General features: G+C 41.0%; 1 protein-coding gene across 2 annotated transcripts in view; it reads left to right on the forward strand.

Moving 5' to 3' along the window:
- The window catches only part of gpr4 (G protein-coupled receptor 4), a 50,364-nt gene extending 35,558 nt beyond the window's left edge, over positions 1–14,806 (forward strand). Inside the window, exons 1-4 of one of the 2 annotated variants that reach the window (XM_086262306.1) lie at positions 1,738–1,820; positions 6,857–7,552; positions 10,097–10,361; positions 11,016–14,806. In XM_086262306.1, coding sequence (XP_086118432.1) covers positions 7,418–7,552; positions 10,097–10,361; positions 11,016–11,731 — 1,116 coding nt within the window. In that variant the 5' untranslated portion in view covers positions 1,738–1,820; positions 6,857–7,417 and the 3' untranslated portion in view covers positions 11,732–14,806. Of the gene's footprint in view, positions 1–1,737; positions 1,821–6,856; positions 7,553–10,096; positions 10,362–11,015 lie in introns of those variants that run through there. The other variant, XM_086262305.1, reaches the window with a different exon arrangement.
- Positions 14,807–21,091: the final 6,285 nt, after the last annotated feature.

The following is a 21,091-nucleotide window of genomic DNA, read 5'->3' on the forward strand; positions in this document are numbered from 1 at the left end:
TATAAAAGCGACAGCGCCACACTTGGAAGGCTTTTGTTTAAGTTAAACAAGCCCATGTAAACTGGGAGCTCAGCCTTTACACTTAACTCCTATTCGAGTTATTGTTGCTTAACTATCAGCGCAGAGCAGTTATTTTCTGACCATTATTTTCTGACCTCTGGCATCAACACAGCATTCTTGCCCAGAAAACCACCGCTCACTGAATATTTTCCCCCTTTTCAGGCCAATCTCTGTAAATCCTACAGATGATCCCAGTGGCAAATCCCAGTAGATCAGCATTTTCTGAACCCTGTCTGACACTGGCAACCATGCCATCTTCAATGGGATTTTTGTGCAATTCATTGCTCACAATTTGTTGCATCCATTGCACAAGACGAGTGAAGAAAAGAGTGTAGGCAGGGTGGAGATAAGTGTCAGGGGTGATTTGTGACAGAAGGATCAGAAGGAGTGCTCGGGTTGAGTGGCTTGGAGACAAAGTTAGAGATTCGAGGTTGAAATGGAGGGAGGGATAGTGGATATACTGAAGGAAGGATGTTGAAGATGGAACTGAGAAGGTGGAAAACAGGAAGACCTCACAGAGGTTCATGGATGTAATGAAGGAGGACATGTAGAAGTTGCTAGGGGTACTGTGAAAGAAGATGTTAGATGTACGCATCCCCTTTCTTCATTGCAACAACATGGAATATATTTCTTGTGTTGTAAGAGACCATCTCATCGGACCTCTATTGTACTTGGGAACAACGTCAGCGTTGCCCTTTTACATAGTCCGGCTTCTGCCCTCATACTGCAATCAGCTTTGAGCAAGGAGATAACGCCACTGTTTCAACTGCGTTTGCTGGGCAACCATTGCACCACTGTGTTGCCTCCACGCTTGCATGCTATCAGTTTTTTAATCACATTGGTCGCTGATTGTGCAAGGTTTTTAAATGTTATCACCAAATGTGTATTAGTGAAACACTGTGAAAGTTGAATCATGCATCCCACATTTTGTGAACATTGCAAACAAAGAGGGACTCGCTCATTAAAACCATCCACGCACTATTAACGTTCAGGACCTATTCGAACATTTATGTTGACACTGTAAATTATGACATGAGCAGCAGCAATAGGACAATTAACTAGTTCAAAATCTTAAATCTAAAAGAATAAAACAGTGTTTGTCAATACGCTCTGTTGGTTAATGCAACATGTTCACAGTGACTGGAGATGAGTGTTGACTTTGCATCAGAAAGAAGAACTTCTGACTGCTGACAGGTGGCTTAAATGTGTGCATACATTTCTCAGAAAGCACATGCATGTGCATCACTCACATGGAAATGAAGCATGATAAATATCTGCAGCTGATATTACAAACCATAGTTGTGGTGACTGAGTGGAGAAAGATAACAGAACGGAGACGTGCTGGAAAATAAGCCCATGTCACTCTGGTTTATTTTACTTCTGTAAATAAGGACTGACAGCATGTCCGTGAGCAAGACTTGATCCTCCAGTTACTCCACTGTGGCTGCTGGACAGTCTTTATGTTACATTAACTTAGTTTCTTACCCTTTGATTCCATAGTTTGATTTGAGTACTAACCCTGCGCTCTGTGATGGGAGTTTAAGACGTGAAGGTTTTGTCACTGACATCTGGCTCTGCTGTTATCTAATGAGGAAGTGAAGTCTTTCATCTGTGCTCAGTGGGGACAGATGTGATCACAGTCCTTTGATTGTCGAGTGCTGTGAACTCAGCTGTGAAAGAGAGTCTTCAAGACAACGGCTCAGTGGGATCGCATCTAAACTGTCTTTCATATTATAAATATTCATCTTCAGGAATGCAAGGTAAAAAGTCTTTTAGTGTTGATGTTTTCTTTCTTCTTCATTTACACTTTTGCATTTCTTCTTGACTTTTTTCTTTTCTTTTTTGCACCCCCCAAACCTCTTCGTTTGTATTTCCTTCCTTTCTCGTCTTGCTTCTTTCCTCCTCATGTTTCTTTCCATTTATTGAAAATAAAAAAAACCCCTCCCAGCTGGACAGGAGAGTCTTAGAGATTCTTTATTTATAATTAGACATCTAATATAATCACTGCAGGGCTTTGCTCTTCTATTGTAAGCCTGACACAATAGAATTTTAATAATTATCCAATACAGGTGTCCATTCCTATTCCCAGGGTGTCAAATATTGCCATTTTGTCACAGATACTGTATCTCACAGATATGCACAAGATGCCCTTCGGCACTGTTGCTGTAGGAGAAGTGTCATAGTGTTTCATCGAGACCCTTTGAGGTTAGATTTTAACACACCGGGAAATCTCAACAGTTGATAAAGTGCAATATATTTTCCTATCACTAGCTAAGAAGGTGAAAGGAAACAGCAATTAAAAGTCAAACTAACAGAACAAAGGGAGGCTCTCAAACAGGATGTTCTTCTAGTTGACAGTCTGGTAATTTATGCCACTTCCACCTTTCCTGCCTCCGTATGTCACTCGAGTGTTTGCTTTCTGGAATAGTACCATCACATCACCTTGTACATATTTCCGTGACACCAGCAGCTTCTGACCAAATGGTGCAATTTGCCAAAGAACGTAAAAACGGAATTACCTACGGAGGCCACAAAAGGTCACACATTTAGCTAATGCAAATGACCCGTCTACATACCTCGCGAGTTTACTGTTGTCATGGTAACGGCTGTGTATGTACCACCCGATGCTAATGCTAACTCTGCCATGGAGGAGCTGCACAAGACAATAAGCAACCAGCAGAACTCCCATCCAAACGCAGTGCACATTATAGCTGGGGACTTCAACCATGCTGATTTAAGGTCAGTATTCCCCAGATTTGAACAGCATATTAAATGTGCAACGAGGGGGAAAAACACATTGGATAAAGCCTACAGCAACATCCAAAAAGGCTACAGAGCAACCCCTCTACCACATCTAGGTTTGTCAGACCACATGTCCATGCTGTTGATCCCTGCATACACTCCCATTAGGAGAAGAGCCCCCCCAGTCACAAAAACTGTGAAAACCTGGCCAGAAGGTGCATCACATCAGCTGCAGGACTGTTTTGAAAACACGGACTGGAGCGTGTTCGAACATCAGGACCTTGAAGAGCACACAACATCAGTGCTCTCATATATTAACTTCTGTGTCAACAGTGTCACTGTGGACAAACGTCTCCGGGTGTATTCCAACCAGAAACCCTGGATGACTAAAGAGGTCCAGGTCCTGCTGAAGCAACGTGACGCCGCTTTTAGATCCGGTGATGGTATGCAGTACAGTGCAGCCAGATCTCAGTTGAAAAGAGGCATCAGAGAGGCCAAGGCAGCGTACAAGAGAAGGATCGAAGACCACTTCACCACCAACAACTCACGACAGGTATGGCAGGGAGTTCAGCACTTAACCAACTACAAACCTGGCAATACCACGTTGACTGAGGGTAACGCGGAGCTTGCAGAGGAGCTGAACCACTTCTTCGCACGCTTTGAGGTGAAGGGACCAGAGGCAGCAGCAGCAAAAACATCGGACAGCAGCAGCCCAAGCCTCATAGTGCAGGAATATGAGGTGAGGCGCACACTGAGGGCAGTGAACCCCAGGAAGGCCACCGGACCAGATGGGGTAACCGCAAAGGTCCTAAAAGAGTGTGCAGACCAGCTGGCTGGGGTCTTCACTAAGATCTTCAACACTTCACTGTCCCAGTCCTGCATCCCGCCGTGCCTAAAGTCAGCCACAATTGTCCCACTGCCAAAGCGTACTAACATTAGCAGCCTCAACGACTACCGACCAGTTGCTCTAACACCTGTTATAATGAAGTGCTTTGAGAAACTGGTCCGACGTCACATCATGTCCTGCCTGCCACCCACACTCGACCCGCTCCAGTTTGCATACAGAGCTAACAGATCAACTGAAGATGCCATTGCTACAACGCTCCACACCACCATCTCTCACCTGGAAGTGCAGGGCCGTTACGCCAGGCTGCTCTTTGTTGACTTTAGCTCTGCTTTCAATACGATACTCCCGGACAGACTAATAGATAAACTGCTGGAAATTGGACTTCCTTCCACCACCTGCCGCTGGATCAGAGACTTCCTCTCAGACCGTGTACAGAGAGTTAGAGTGGGGCCTCATCTTTCCTCAGCCCTCAGCCTCAACACCGGCTCTCCACAAGGCTGTGTACTGAGTCCCCTACTGTACACTCTGTACACACATGACTGTGTTAGTTCCCACCCAGACAACACAGTCATCAAGTTTGCAGATGATACCACCGTGGTGGGGCTCATCTCAGGGGGAGATGAGACTGCATACAGAGCTGAAGTTCAGAGGCTGTCAGATTGGTGTGCAGACAACAACCTGGACCTCAATACCACCAAAACAAAAGAACTGGTAGTTGACTTCAGAAGGAGGAAGTCCGAGCTGCAGCCTGTCAGCATCAACGGGGAGTGCGTGGAAAGGGTCTCCAGTTTCAAGTTTCTGGGTGTGCACATAGACACAGACCTCCAATGGAGCTCTAACACCTCTGCGGTCTTAAAGAAGGCCCAACAGCGTCTCCACTTTCTGAGAATCCTCAGAAAAATGGACCTGAAGAAGGAGCTGCTGACCGTCTTCTACCGCTGCTCCATTGAAAGTGTGCTGACATATTGCATCGGTGTGTGGTTCTCCAGCTGCACCACAGCACACAGAAAGGCACTCCAGAGGGTCATCAACATGGCCCAAAAAATCATTGGACATCCTCTTCCCTCCCTGAAGGACCTGTACAGCACTCGCTGTCTCAAGAGGGCACGCAGCATCCTACGGGACTGCACACACCCAGGACACCGGGTGTTTAAGCTGCTGCCGTCTGGCAGGAGGTTCAGGCTGCTGAGGTCCCGAACAAATAGACTCAAGGACAGCTTTTACAACAGGGCAATAGCCCTGATCAATGTAAATAGCTGACCTGACTGGATACCTCCCTGGACTTTTTAGGGGGAGGTAACAATGTTTAAAACGATAACAATAATATTTATATTTATAACAAGGTGCAATAATAATTAATGTGCAATAATAACAGTGTGCAATACACATACACTTATTCTTCTTTTTTATACTAAGTTAATATACTGTGTTGTGTTGTTTGTTACGTTGTGATGTGTCATATCGTGTCGTGTTGTGTTATATGTAGTGCCGACGTAGGACAGTTTTTCCAATTTCATTGTACTACTGTACTATGTATGACTGTGCAATGACAATAAAGAGTTATCTTATCTTATCTTATCTTATCAAAGTACAGTGGGTGTGCTCACAGCTACTGAGGAATGAACCAAAAAATGTGTTGCATAACTGGCACATCATCTCCTCTTCCTGTATCACCTATAGCTCATTTCCTTAAAATGCCAAGCTTTGTCTTTCACCGGGGTTACAGGGGTTAGTTTCTCTCTTATGGAATTAACAAAAATAGCAGAAAATATTAAAAACGAGCAGAAACATGAAACATTCATCTATCAGCTGACACACCTTTGACATTTTAGAACATAAAAAATGACAATTTACCACAAGAGTGATGAGTAATTATCTCTGCAACGAACGTGTGTGTTTGACAACAGATTAGGGCAGAGCTGTGGCCCAGTTGTGGTCACCTTATCAAAATCAATGTTTCCTAAACATAGCTTTTTTTAATCGTGTCACTGTGGAAATGTCCTAGCATAGCACTCTCCTGTGTTTGTATATATGACAGTAGCTGTCAGCTCAGTCCAGAATCATTGATCACTGAACTGGCATCTCTGAGGCCTCTTCCTGGATTTGCAACCGGGAAGTAAGCTCACTTGTTCAGCATGTCTGCCAGTTGCAGTCTCCCCTAATTATGAAGTATGGCATCATTTTTCAACACTGCTACCTCAGTAATGTTGAGGGATTTTTCAGCTGAAGTTCTGCGGTCTGGTCTCTTTCAGTACTGACTAATAGATTTCCATAAAATTTTCTGCGTATTTCCCCAAGTAAGAGTTTTGCACCAAACATTGAATTTGCATCCTTTGGATCCTTTGGAGCAGTGTGGTTCATAATGTTCAAAAATATATTTGATTAAAAAAATACATCAAAGTTATCCAATACGTGAAATATAGAAAATAAAGAGGTAATCAGCTTCTCGTCCTGCTCCTTCTGTCATTGTATGTGTTTGGGTGAAAATTCTGTCTCTCTCTGACTTTATGTTTGCATGTTATGCAAAAGCTTTGTGATTTACGGTTTGTCAGCATGTGCTGTGTTATTGTGCTGGGTAGTAGAGATTGACTGTTTCACATGCTTTGTCTTTTCTTGCACACACTTTTCTGAATGTTTGGAGCAGCAAAATTCAATATATTAGTAGACAAGTGCTTGTTGTGTTATATGAAGGGTGTGTTCATTCCACGCAGTTTTGAGTGGTCTGTTTTCACCAGGAGAAGGATCCCATTCAGTTCAAATATCCAAAGCAAATACCTGAAAATGCTTGTTGGAGTTTTCAGTTATTGCACATTAAAAATCTATGTAAAAGGCAAATAGATGCAAGACAAGACAGAATAAACTGTCTTTTGACCAGTACAACTCTGGGGAATGTAAATTTCTGCAAAATTATTTTAAATATTTTAAGTTTTAGTCACAGTTACTCCAAATTCATGCTTTCCCAAAATCCCCCAAATACCAAAACTGTCATCAAAATAGATATAAATGGTCCAAAAGATAAGACAGTACTGTAAGATGTACCACTTGTTTAAATGGCCTTGGATAAATGTTGGATAAATAGACCCCTATAAGTTTTTTTTATATAGTTCTGTTTCAGTATTTATATTATTATGCAAAAACAAATAAAAAAAAACATTTTCTAATTACAAATTATCTTAACTTATTGCTCTCTCTTTCTCTTTCTTGCAGATTTTCAGAACTTGCGAATAAACAGGTCCAGTCCACCGAAGCTGTGTAAAGTCATTCCTGCCTCACCGGCAGCATCTCTGAGGGGTTTTGTGTGTCATCAGGACCTTGAGACACAACGGCACACACAAAGTGATGCTCAGGCTCATCGCTCTCACGGTAGACCTGGCAGACCTCTAATCTCTAAAAGATTGATGAGGTCTTCTCCAGGCTCAGGAAGCCTGGCATGGCACTGATAAGGCAGCTTTCATTTCACCACATCATATAGCTCACTCCTTCCCTTCTTCACCTCTTATACTGGAGGACAAAGGCCGGCCTGGAAGCGTGAAAGAGGATTATAACATGTCAAGTCAAGAGGACAGTGGTTTAAGAATAGGAGAGATTCCCTGGAAATAACACGTATGTTTTCCTCCATTGCCTCGTGTGGGACTGCTGAGCAGGACGTCAGAGTCATCATGTCACTGTCAAACTGCTGGAGCTGGAACATAGTGAAACTACAGAAGGGGAAAATGCAAAGCTGAGAGTAGCTGAACACACTTCGCACACCTGCAGATAGTCTGATACATGACAATGTGCAACATCACCTTCTGTAATGTGGATAGTAAGGTGGACCAGTTCTTTCAGCCCACACTCTACATCATAGTCATCGTTCTTGGGCTGCCGACTAACTGCATGGCCCTGTGGGCCGCCTACATGCAGGTGAGAGACACATACCCACAGTTTTCCACCTCCAATGGCCTCAAATGTATCAGACTATCAGACAGTGGTTTCCAAATTGGGGTTAGAACCTGCCACTTTGATTTCACGAGACATTTTGGGAACAAATAGGTCTTATTTTGGGTCTTTTTTGTCTTCCAAGGAAATCTCCCTGCTAATCTTTCTGTTTATTCCCAAAGTGCATAGTAAAACAATCCAAGTGTTCATCCACTTTAGATGTCTGGCATACGTATAAGTCATTCAAATATCTTTTTTTTTTCTAGCCATAGTTCTTGGATTATGACAAATCCAGTAAGAAGAATCATCACAAAATCAAACTCTGGTGGTTTCTGGGGTTCCCTTTGTAGAAATCCAGAAACATTCCTATGACTGCACTAAAAACAAAACAGTTCACAAAAAGCAACACAGCACTGAGGGTAACTAATTGTGGTTAATGACGCTTGTCAATTACGTCGCATGTTCAACGTTGCCTGCCAGATACGGTCAAAAGAGCCTTTGGGATATTTTCTCACCAGCATCAAACTTGTACTGCGTTTCCCACAGACTGTCAGTTTGCTTTGGCAGCAAGAGGAAGGATTGTTAATGACTTTTATTCATAAAGCTCAGCAACTCGTGTTTTTCAGAAAGAGCCATCATTAAAGTAAGCAACATTTCATGTTACATTATTTGTCTTTCATGTCAGCATCAGGGCACATTTTTACGGTTCAGATGACCATAGGAGTGCTGGGTCAGGTGCTAGAGATGGCACGATACCACTTTTTTATGTCCGATACCGATATCATAAATTTGGATATCTGCCGATACCGATATGAATCCGATATAGTGTTTTTTAATCAACAAAACTGTTTTTTAAAATATCTTGCTGCATTTTGCAAGTCTGCAAGTTCATACTCAAGTTTAAAACAACAACTACACTAAAGCTATTCTGTTATACCTGTATACAAAAAAAATATTTCATAGTTCAGCAATACTGATCAATCTAATAAACTTAGACCTACACCATCCTCCCTATTCTGGTATTTTAAAGAGTACTTAGCGTAAATATTAAGCAACCTAACTAATAGGGTTCCAACTCCCAGCAACAACAAAAAGAAAGAAATAAAAAATAAGGAACCACCCCTCACGCTCCACCTCATGATGCTTAATCGACGTAATCAACCTTAATTTGATGCAGTGTGAAAAAAAATGCACAGAAATCAATTATTTTTCAAGAAATATTAAATAGATTCAACATCTTTCTTCAACAAAATTGCAGACTGCACAGATGGTACCTTCCCAAAGTAAAAAGTACTATAGCTTACTAGGGTATATATATTAGACTTAATAGTCACTATATACAGTAATTGACTTCTATTCATTTTACATCAAATTAAAACTTTGGGTGTCAGATAATTATTTATTAAAAGCTCGACATTTTAAATGAGAATAAGAAAGAAAAGTATGTCTTTGTGCCCCCTTTTCCCTGTTCATGCCCTATCGGCCCCCCTGGCTAAACTTTGCAAGATCCGCCCCTGCACAGTTACCAGCGTCAGCTACGTAGAAAAAGATCCTGGTGTAGAAAGTAATATTAAATACATTCTAACAACAGCTGATCAAGCTTAAACGTGCTGCTGTTGTTCAGCCGCTGGTTTCCTCTTTCTGGTGCAAAGTGGGCCAAAAACAAACAAGAGAGACGGACTCGCGACAGAAAAGCCGATCAGCTGATCATTAAGCAGTTTCACGATTGAAGTAGCAGCAGGAGAGGCAGTCGCTTGTTAAGCTTAACGCAGGAATGCTTTACATTCAGAGATGGACTTACACACTTGCTTTACTTCTCTCGGGGATAACTTTGTCGGAGATGAAATGCCGGGTTGCTAGCGAAGCTCCACATGCTATCCAGACCACCGACAGGTCCCGCATGCCACAGCTGCTCTATCACGTGATGCATACTGCTCCGACTGCTAACGTTCTGAGGTGAGTTACGGCGTGTTGCAAGTTTTGCGAGGTGCTTTCGTGATATTTAATGGATCGGATTACATTTTTTATTTTTCTCCGATATCCGATCCAGTAATTTAGGTCAGTATCGGACCGATACCGATACGTAATATCGGATCGGTCCATCTCTATCAGGTGCATTATGGTCATTGTTGCTACCACGCTTTGCAGCATTAACCAGATCACCGGCTTCAATAATGATAGTACTCAAACTGAATACCAGTTATACCTAAATACTTTGTATATGCAGTAATTCAGTGTTCAGCCAAAAACATTTTCTAAGGCATGTGTGAGCCAGACGTTCATTGCACAACACTAAAGGTAACAAAGGGCAAATATTCAGACCAAACACAATCAGCCTTTCAAATCTCCTGTGTTTTGACTTCCAGGAAACCAAATCATTTGCAGCTGAGGCAAATATGCATCGCACCTTGTTTGCATTCTCTGATCTGTTGGAGAGATTGCATGCAACAGATAGCTGGCTCACCAATTTTAAGCAAACATGTTAGTCTTGTTCAGATTTGAATCTTCACCTTCTCCCCTTTGCACCAGGTACGCCAACGCAATGAGCTTGGCATCTACCTGATTAACCTGTCGGTGGCTGACCTCCTCTACATTGCCACTCTTCCTCTTTGGATCGACTATTTCCTTCATCACGATAACTGGATCCACGGTCAGGAGAGCTGCAAGCTATTTGGCTTCATCTTCTATACTAATATCTATGTCAGCATCGCGTTCCTGTGCTGCATATCACTGGACAGGTACCTGGCTGTGGCATACCCTCTGCGCTTTGTGAAAGTTCGACGAATCAAAACAGGTTTGTATGCAACATAAACTTGATCCCTGTGAAGGGAAGAATCTAAAAACATGTTGCACTAAGAAAACTTGGACCTCTTTACACGTGTTCTGCGAGTTTTTCATTTTAAGTCCAATCAAGTCATCTTCCCATTCACCTCTGGACCACTTCCAGCTGTTTTTAGATCACTCCAAGGATGCCTCTCTCATGTGTTTGTGACAATTAATTTGTCCCCATGATCCAAACTGGCTGTATGCATGTATATATGAGTGTGAATGGTTGTCTGCTTTTCTGTCAGCCCTGCGGTAAACTGCTGAAATGTCCAGGGTGTGGTGTGCTTCTCGCCCTGTGAGAGTGGGGATAGACTAAATGGATGGATAGATGGATGGATGGCTCAGACTTACTGTAATGGCTTGTGGTGTTTGAGGGAGAACAATCAGTGGTTCATACACTATACACACTGAGGTTTTATGCGTTCCTATAATTTGTCTGTGTTACAAGAATTACATTCAAGAAATGGACAAGATCCAGCACATATTGCAATGCTCAAATTCAATAAATAAGGGAATTGGACGTCCACAGAGTGACCAAAATGTACATGAGATATAGAAATGGAAGTTATCAAGGTATTTAATGTTTGCTCTCTTTGTCTTTCCTCTCCTCTGCTTCCTGCAGCTATCCTCGTCAGCACCATTGTGTGGATCATTGAGATTGTAGCAAACTCTGCTCCTCTCTTCCATGATGAGCTCTTCCAGGACCGGTTCAATCACACCTTCTGCTTTGAGAAATATCCAATGCAGGACTGGGTAGCAGGCATGAACCTCTACAGGTCATTTCTTGGCTTCCTTGCTCCGTGGACGGCAATGCTGGTCGCCTACCGAGGGATCCTTGCAGCAGTGCGTTGCAATGTCTCAACAGAGCGCCAGGAAAAGGCCAAAATTCAGCGGTTAGCTTTGAGTTTGATTCTCATTGTTTTGTTCTGCTTTGGACCATATCATATCCTCCTCCTGGTGCGGAGTGTCATGTTTTTACAGAAGCCATGTGACTGCAGCTCAGAGGAAACCTTGTTTGCAGCATACCATGTATCGTTGGCATTGACCAGCCTGAACTGCGTAGCTGACCCTATTTTGTACTGTTTCGTTAACGAGGGAGCTAGGAATGATGTCGGCCGAGCCCTGTCGGCTTTACTGTCAGTGGCCTGCAACAGGCGGCCCTCTTCTTCGCCTTCACATGCTGACATTCTCAATGCTGGTTCAGTAACCATGGACACACCGCTGTCAACAAAGAAGCAGCCTTGTGTGTATGCGGATCCAGGCAAGACCAACAACTACAAGACGGAACTGGTGGCTCTGAAGGAGGAGTGTCTACAGATGACCATCCTCAGGAAATAACTTAACTAGTTGGAACAAGTAGTAGCAGGTCCAAACTGATCAGCTCAGTGAGAGGCCGGCAGCTCCTAACAGTTCCAGGGTCTCATTTCTGACGGCCTAACGGGCTGAAATCAGATGCAACCAGTGGCTGCGGATGCACAGGGTTCAGTCAGTAGGTGACATATCAAAACGGCAGAATAAGGATGGGATAAATGAAATAACAAAACACAGGGTCTGTGGTCATGTGAACAGACATGTGGGAGGATGAAATGCTTACGCAGCAAAACACAAAATTGTTAGGTGAATGAAAGATAGTCAAACCACTGGTTAGATTCTCACCACTGGTGATGCAAAAAGTAAAGTGTAGTCTGAGAGTGAAACCTGAGGACAGATCATGCTGTCAATTTTGTCTGCTAACAAAAACCTTTGGACATTACATAAAAAACCCGTTAACACATCAGGCTCAGACAGAAAGGTCGCGAAGCTCAGTTCTGTCTCATGGATTGAATGTTTTGTATTTAGAGCTGCAGTTTAACAGCCTCCACACAGCTACAGTGCATGCAGATGTTAGCATGCTAATGTCCTATTCTGCCCTAGCAATCTGGCTATGATCATCATGAAGTATCATCATGATAATGTGAAGTGTCTGATCAGAAGAAACTTTGGGCTGCTGAGTCAGGGGATCTCAAGCATCTGCAGGATTCAGCCACAGCAGACTTTTGCATTGGCCAATCTGGCCAGCAAATCGTTTTTGTCTTCAGTCTGAACCAAAGTGCAAGAAACACAAGCTGACAAATCTGATGTCTGTGGGCGGTGTGGCTAATAAGGATTTTATCAACAAAATTTGATGACTTGGATTTTTGGACAATTTTTCCAGCGTGCCAGGAATCATTCACAAAGATACCGTTGAATATTTTTGAGAAATCCTCGAACAGACCACGCTCTGCATGGCTGAGTCCTATTAGTGGTCGAAACTCAAATGCACTTAAGAATATATCCCCACTTTGGGATATATAGAAGAAGCAGGATGGCGATTAAAAGGACAGAGGATTAATGGTCTCTTGAAAATGTCTTTATTATGGTGTTCAATTTTTAAAGGAATTTTTAAAAAGCCTTATGAAGTACCTCAGCTTGTAAACTGTGATGGCAAGAAGGCTTACAGTAGAGTTGTTGTATACCATGAGCCATGTTTTCTATTTTATTTTTTACAACACACAGCAAATAAACCGGGATATCAAAAAGAAATCTTAAAAGCCTTCAGATAAGTTTGAAAGTTTATTATTTTCCATTATTTTATGTTGTGGAGCTGAAGATCAGTGTCATACTTCAGACAAATGTATGTGTATGCAATTAACAGTAGCTACTGGAATATGTGAGCATACATACCGCTAAATGAAAAATGTATTGCTTAAAAAATAATCAATGAATTCAAGCTGCACACTTGGGCTAAAGAGTGCACACAGTTGACCAACAGTGACAACGTTTACATTGCAGTTACAGACAGGCCTTCTGGCTTAAACTATCCAGACTAATCTAATTTATATGTAGTACAAACTTTCAGATGAGTTTTTCCTCCATTTGCATGTGCACCACTGCACAGCACTCATAATTAATCCTCGGCTTCCCTAAAATGGAAAGAAAATGTGCATTTGGCTTTGATTGAAGTGACATCCCTGGCTGCTAATAACCTTTGTTATATTAGTGAAACAGATTCATAGATTTTTTATTTTTTTTATTTTGAAAGGCTTGATAAGGAAATCCTTCAGTAGCTATAACTATTAAACCACTTTCAGAAGAACCAGTAGCAGGTTAAGGTTGAATTTAAATAGGAAATTGACTGTTATTGATGATTTATTTAAAATTAAAATATTAAAAATATATATACTTGACGCTGATTGTTTTAAATGTAAATATGGCTGACAATTTCTTAAATTTTTTTAATGATAAGCTTGGTCATATAAAGTAATTGCTACTGAAACCAGTGATGCACAAGCCCCGTATTAGGATGGATGTTGGTTCAATCCCGACTTTAAAAGATCACGCCAATCTACGTGTTTAGGAAAAAAGTTCACTTCAGTTGTCAGACTGATCTATAAATTTTATTTCAGTTTGGATTTGTTTACATCATACGATGCCCTGCTGGATGTTTAGAGACAAAGCAATGTGAATTTTCTGACGTGCGGTATTGCGGCTCAGATTATTCCAGTGCAATCAAATTATTTTGTGGATTCAGGTATCATGTTGCTGTTCCACATGCAGTATGGGACATATTTCGGAAAACATGTTTATGTTGTGCTGGCATGAAATCATTGCTAAATTCAGTGGAATAATGTAAAGTATCTGGACAAGTTCAGCTTGTTAATGTTGCCCTAAGTGTTGTCCTATGTGCCACTGGTTTTAATGTATCTATGTGTCAGTCCAAAGCAGGAGGTGCCAGGCTTCAAAATGTGTATTTGTTCAATAACAGTGTCAGTGAGAAATAAATTATACATATAAAAAACTGCATCTTCCAGCGTGCATTTGTTTTGCACTTGCAAGCTAAAGCTGAAGCAGCTTTCTCGTGCTGGTGGCTTTTGAAATGGAAATTATTTAAGGGAAACAAGTCTATGCTTATCAGCATATTCTAATCTTTTCTTTCTTCTCTTTTAATGTCTTTTTTTCCTCCTGTTTTATCACAAGAATTAAACTGTTGACATTGTGATACAATTGGTAAAGAAAGGTCAAGCATTGAGGCCCAAAGGAAGTGGCTAAAAGGTAAAATTACTACTCAAAAGTAAATACCCAGTTGAGACACTACAACCTCTCACTTCACTTTTCTTTTAACATTATTTACTGTAGACAAACCTACACAGAAGGATTGATGTCATGAGATACAAATAAAGTGTATAGTCTGACTATTGTATTTACAGTTTTTTACAGACGCTAGGACACATTTCTCAATACTTAGGTCACTTTTGCAAAACTCCTCACACAGTGAGCACAACAGAAGTCTATGTGGGCCAAACTGAGGACCAGTTATCATTTTTTTGGCACAAAATACATTCAATGACTACATCTCTCAAATTTCATGAATTATCCTCTCACTCAGACACAACAACTGCCAAAAATCTTTGTACGGACAGGACATTTTGCATGTGCTTACATACTGTTTTCAAAACTGTTAAACTTATGGCCAAAACAATAACACAATGCAAAACTTAAAAAGACAGCAAAATCCAACAGCAATATTTTATTGAAACATATTTTAAATCTAAAAATGCAGTTTAACCAGCCACAGCTTATTCTCATTGTAGATGAACATCTACACAGGTGTTACTCCTTCAATTTTTCAACTCCTTCAATTCTGGCAGCCAGACGATTCTTTCCTAGGTGTATTACCCTAGATGACATAAGATGTGATGTGGATGAGAACCTGTGGCCAAATAGAGAAGACCGAGTAGATTAGCATTACTATTGTATGTGTATCAGTGGATGGTGTGTATACAAATTCTTGTATTTTGGGATTACTTAGTGCAAAAAAATAAAAGTACATAAACAAATATTAACGAATTCTGCATGATGTCTGATTCATTCCAGTAACATATATTGAAATTATAAACAGAGATGCGTCCTTGTTTTACACAAGAAAACACTGTAATGCTACATGTTGTTAGTGTTTTTTGGGTCATTGTTTTGTGGGTGACAAAGTGTGTTTGTCGGCTGTCAACCTTTGCTAGTGTTCTGGAAGAATGAGTTTATTTGAGACCTGAATGAAGTGTTTTGGTAGTTGTAGTGCATTTTGAATGTGAAATGAACTGCTTTGCCAAGCTGAAGGTCAGTTAGGAGAATTGTGTGAAGAGTTTTGCAAAAGTGACCTAAGTATTGAGAAATGTGTCCTAGCGTCTGTTAAAAAACTGTAATTTAGAAAGACTTCACACAACTGCTTCTGCTGTGCTCTGTGAATTGCTAAGGTACTGGAGAAGAGAGTCAAACCTCAGTTTCAGGAGGAACAATGTGTTTTTGTCCAGCGAACACACAACTCTTTAACTCTTCGAGGATACCTGAGGGTCTGTGAGAGTCACTCTACATGACTCAGGGTGATAGCTGTACATGTGTAACAGTAACAGTGGGATAAACATATCTGCATTTATAAATGGCATAAAAAGGAGGAGTAATGATATATAAATAAATAATTCCAAACCCTACTAATGCTTAATAGTGTGAAATTGTTATACAGTCCTACTGAACCCTCAAAATAAATGCGAAGTTCTGGCAAGTCATTCCTGTGTGTTTTAGGGATTTTTTTTAAATGAGATTTCGACCATAACTTGGCAGCGTTAAAGGAGACAGCTCTACCCAGCAGACCTTTAAAAAATCCAGGTCAAAATTATTTGCCGAGATAAGCAAAACGTCTGCAGTACACAGAACCCTGCAAATGCAGGTAACAGATCACAGAGCAGCAGACAGAGCAAGTCTGGGATCCTGCCAACACAAAGTCACCTTCTTCACTCTTCACATTGTCTTGTTCCAACCTTCCTGTAAAGCTAATGAACAACATCAAGGTCATGCTGTACAACCTCTGTGTGTGTGTGTGTGTGTGTGTGTGTGTGTGTGTGTGTGTGTGTGTGTGTGTGTGTCTGCATGCATTTCAATGAGTGTCCTGCGTGTGCTTGCTTTTTTTTTAAAATTTCTGACACTGTGAGATGCGTCCTTCCTACTGTGATGCTTTAGATGCAACCCTATACTTACAGCCTGTCCTCATAAGGATGGACACATTCATAATGTCCTATACAAAACAGGCCAGTCTAAACAAGGAAGTATGAGAAGTGGGGAAAAAAGGCAGATGTATTTGTGTGACATACAAAATGCACATACATATATCTATCTGTCTATCTGGATGCTTCCGTGTGTGTGTGTGTGTGTGTGTGTGTGTGTGTGTGTGTTTACTTTTCATTGGTGTTTTACAGCATTAAGCAAAAGGAAACCGAGCGGTCGCACATGCCTTTATGTTCTTAAGAGGAGAGAAAGGACAGACTCTCTCTCTGAGGGAACATTGTCTCTTGTCCTCTATGCATCACTAAGTTCCCCTACTAAAGATTTATATATAGAAGCTCACCAGAGGTCACGCTGTCATTACCAGCAGCTCACCTGATGATGAGAGTGATTTATTATCCGATAAGAAACTCCGCTGGGACATAAAGAACAGTTGTGCAGGCTTTTTGCATTCAATATCTATTTCTATAGGCAGATAATATGTAAAAGAGCTTCAAAACAGCTGGAGAGATGAAACCTTCAACATCTCAGTGAAGTCGTAGCAATAAGTTCATTGTGCTCAAACAGCCTCCACATTCACTAGATCTCAGTCCAGCAGCGCACCTTTAGGATATGTTGAAATGATTTGCGTCATGGATGTGCAGCCAACACATCTGCAGCACCTGTGTGATGATATCATGTCAATACAGACCAAAATGTATCCAGCATCTAATCAAATCTAAGGACTAAGGTAGTGCTGAAAGCAAAAGGGCTCCAACCCCAAACTAGCAAGCTGTAACTAAAACTGCCTGGCAGGTGTATATTACCTCTTGAAGCTTACTATAGATATTGAGTTTTTAAATTATTTATTTATTGTTTTATATTATTGAAAAAAGTTTTTCCAGCTTCAGTAGTTCACAGGATTATACAGATATATCCACAGATACCCAAAAGACAGCAAACTTGTAGTCTTCTGTTCTTTAGCATCTAACAACACTTTAAAAAATCCCTCAAAACAAATGGGAGTGAATGTGACATATTCAAACTTTACATGGTAAAACAATAATAAAGGTCAGTGCAGCAGAGGGTCAGTGCAATAGATCCTGTCTATAATAAAAGGTAAAATCACAACACTCACAAAAAAGTATGCATTTAGGTACCTTGCCCTTAAGCAATAATAAAATTGTGCTGCACACATATAATCCTCTTACAACTGTATCTAATGTGACCCAGCATCCTTTTAAGATCCTTGTTATAATCTCATTAACCCATTCAGTTGTATCCTACTATGGAGCCCCTCTGATGACATATGGTCCAAAAAATAAATAAATTGTGGCCACAAAATACTACTTCGTGCCCTCGAAATACTTATTTGTGGCCATGAAATACTATTTTGAGGGCACGAAATAGGTATAACGTGCGCACGAAATGCTAATTTGTGGGCATGAATTGGGTATAACGTGGCAACGAATTACGCATTTGTGGCAACGAAATAGATAACGTGCGCACATCATATTGATACAATTCCTGGACAGTTGCGTAGAGACATGAGCATAAGAGTAGGCTAAACCTATACACCATGGCCAGAGACAGTATGATTGAGTTTTATTTTTTGTCATGGTCTGCGTGGCAGACCGTGGGTGTGTGGGGAAGGAGGACTCAAAATGCGGAACCCTGTGCAATTAATGCAGTGCGTTTATTTACAGTGAAGTAAACAATACACAATAATAAATCCCCGTGCGTTTCCAACTCGTGTCTCCTCCTCAGTGCTCGTGCCCGTGCTCGTGTCTCCGCTCCCGTGAAAGTTGTGCTCGCTGCTCTCCCGTTCCTGCACTCCTGCTGGAAAATCCACAGAGGAAGCCGTTAACACACAACTACAAAGCGACAGACTCGCACTCACTAATTTTGCTGGGAACACTGACGGGTCACTCAACAATCCAGCGTCGAGGAGCTCTCAGCCACACTGCTTTGCAGCTGCTCCGACGAGGCTTGATCGGCGCCAGGTGTGTGTGAGGATCCTTGGGTGTGACCGGTCAGCTGGCAGGGCCACACCCACCAGGCCTGAAGGTGCCTGTCACGACCGCACCCACACACACACACCGACCCACACACACACACACACTTGCCAATACACAAACATGGAAGAACACACACACATAATATAATAAGTCCACAACTGTTCAGGGACCCTAGGTCACTCAGACTCAGATCCCTGACAATTTTAGGCTGGGAATGAGCTACATATGCATTTTGAAAAGCCTGGCACTGAAAGGAACCATTATTACGGAGAAAATTTTAAACAGGATATTGAGAGCCCAGTTGCTTTGCAGACGTAAGTACGACCCGGACGCTGGGATATATTTTATTGTCAGCCAACTGCAAGGGCCTGGGAAGGATCAAATCAAATCAAATCAAATCAAATCACTTTTTATTGTCACATCACATGTGCAGGCACACTGGCACAGCACATGCGAGTGAAATTCTTGTGTGCGAGCCCCACAAGCAACAGAGATGTGCAAACACAACAACACAAACGAGCAAAATACAAGAATGGCCAACCTGAAACTAATAAATATATGTACAATATATAATAGTGTATGCATTTCTGGATGTGTATACTAAATATTTTCCTACGCGTGTGTGTGTGTGTGTGTGTGTGTGTGTGTGTGTGTGTGTGTGTGTGTGTGTGTGTATACACATTTTTACAAATTAAATAGTAAAAAAATAAAATAAAATAATAATAATAATAATAAAATATATAAAATATACAGAGTTGAATATGTGCAAAACAAGTGGCATTTATATACAGTGTGGAGTGCATAATGTTGAAATACAGTGTGGAGTGCATAATGTTGGATCACGGTTATTGGTGAAGTGTTTCGTGCCCACAAATTAGCATTTCGTGCGCACGTTATACCTATTTCGTGTCCACGAAGTAGTATTTTGTGGCCACAATTTATTTATTTTTGGACCATGTCATCAGAGGGGCTCCGTACTTCCATCCTGGCAGAGGACAAAGAGCCTGGACAAATATACAGAACAGTTAAAAAAAACAGCTAAAACTCCCACTGCACATAGATGCTGACCATGTATTGTGAGTCTAATACAATGACCCCAATTTCAGACTGACAAAAAATGCATTTTTCAAAGGTTATTGCATGTTTGGTGATGCATTCAGGGTCTCGTGGGCTTATGAAAATCCTTTTATCTATAAAAGACCATGTTAACCTTCAGTACTTATGCTTACATGTTTAAATAAAGACGCCCGTGCTTGTGATCACATGATCACCCTCTTCTTATTGTTGTAGGTATTTATGTGTTTACTTATGTTTGTGTTCTGTCTACACTGTAGCCAATGATGTTTGTAATTTTCATATTTTTGCTGCTTTGCTGAAGCAAAGACGATCGAACTGCTTTGCATTTAAAAATATAATATACCGTAACATTTTACATGATGCTTTAGTTTACTTTCATTTTTTAGCATGTAAAATTGATATTGTTAAAATGGATATAAAAAAGGGATCTATGCCAAATGCACTCATTTAAAAAAATCTGAAATTTGTGAGCAGGTAAAGGCTTGTCATTGTTAAGGTTATTGTTGCAGTGTGAATGGCATTTCCAATTTTATCCATAGCTCATAACAGTGTATATTAGCACACATATTGGTTTATCTAATTTGAATAAGGTGAGGCCATCTAGACTCTTAAAAGTTATCCCCCAGCCCCTCAATAACTGAGACTCTATTTATTCAAATAATCCAAAGCCTTATTATTCATATCCAGAACTATTTCTCATTCGAAACACAAATTCATGGAGAGTGAATCACGCACAGCCTTTAGCTTTGGGATTTGGATTCATGGTAAGTTGAAAGAGGTCAAAGAGAGAATTGCAAATGACCATCCATAATTCATGTGCTCCCAGACCTGGTTGTTCGTCTCAACTTTTAAGGTCAAGACATTTCCATGAATGTGGGAATCTACAGGCAAGTGCCCTAAATAGGCTACATTAACATTTGTGTTTGTGTGTTTATTTAGAAATTAGCTAGCTGAGCTACGACCCTTTTCCAGTAGAATTTAAAGGTTTTATTATAAATTCTTTTTGTAGTAACAGCTGTGGCTCTATATTGTGTTGAAGACGTGCCAACTAAAGTTTTGTGTAATAATACTTTATTCCACGATGAATAGTGTAGTGTCTTGTCTGCTCAGAGTCAAGCAGCAGAGGATATCATACCAATGGAGAGGATGAGGAAGCACCAATGCCAATGTGAAATAAAAGGATTTCTAGTGGGACAGCTAACAGTGGCTGAAGCTCCTGGAAAGCCACTATGTTCATGAGCAGCATTAACTTCCAAAACAAGTAAAAACATGCTCATTTGCAAAGAAGAGAAATTTAAAAAACACAGGGGCAAAGCCTCAGTCACAGTCCTAGAGAGTGGTTGTGTGACGGTACTGTTTATAAGGTTGGGGAAAGCTGCAGTCAGCTGAGACTGAAGAAGTCACTTGGATGAGTGACGAAATGTTTTGGAACTTCCTAACCTGGATGATTGAGCATGCATCAAAACAGTTAGCTTGTAATGTTATGTTGTTGCTTAGCCATCTTTGGTCAGATGTCCAGACACGAGAGGGTTGCATGTTTGATCTGCTAACAATA

Source organism: Aulonocara sp. 'chitande type north' Nkhata Bay, linkage group LG14 (genome assembly GCF_057382095.1).
Source record: "Aulonocara sp. 'chitande type north' Nkhata Bay isolate Kocher_YH1m ecotype deep benthic linkage group LG14, A_spYH_male_GT1.1, whole genome shotgun sequence".
Classification (NCBI taxonomy): domain Eukaryota; kingdom Metazoa; phylum Chordata; class Actinopteri; order Cichliformes; family Cichlidae; genus Aulonocara; species Aulonocara sp. 'chitande type north' Nkhata Bay.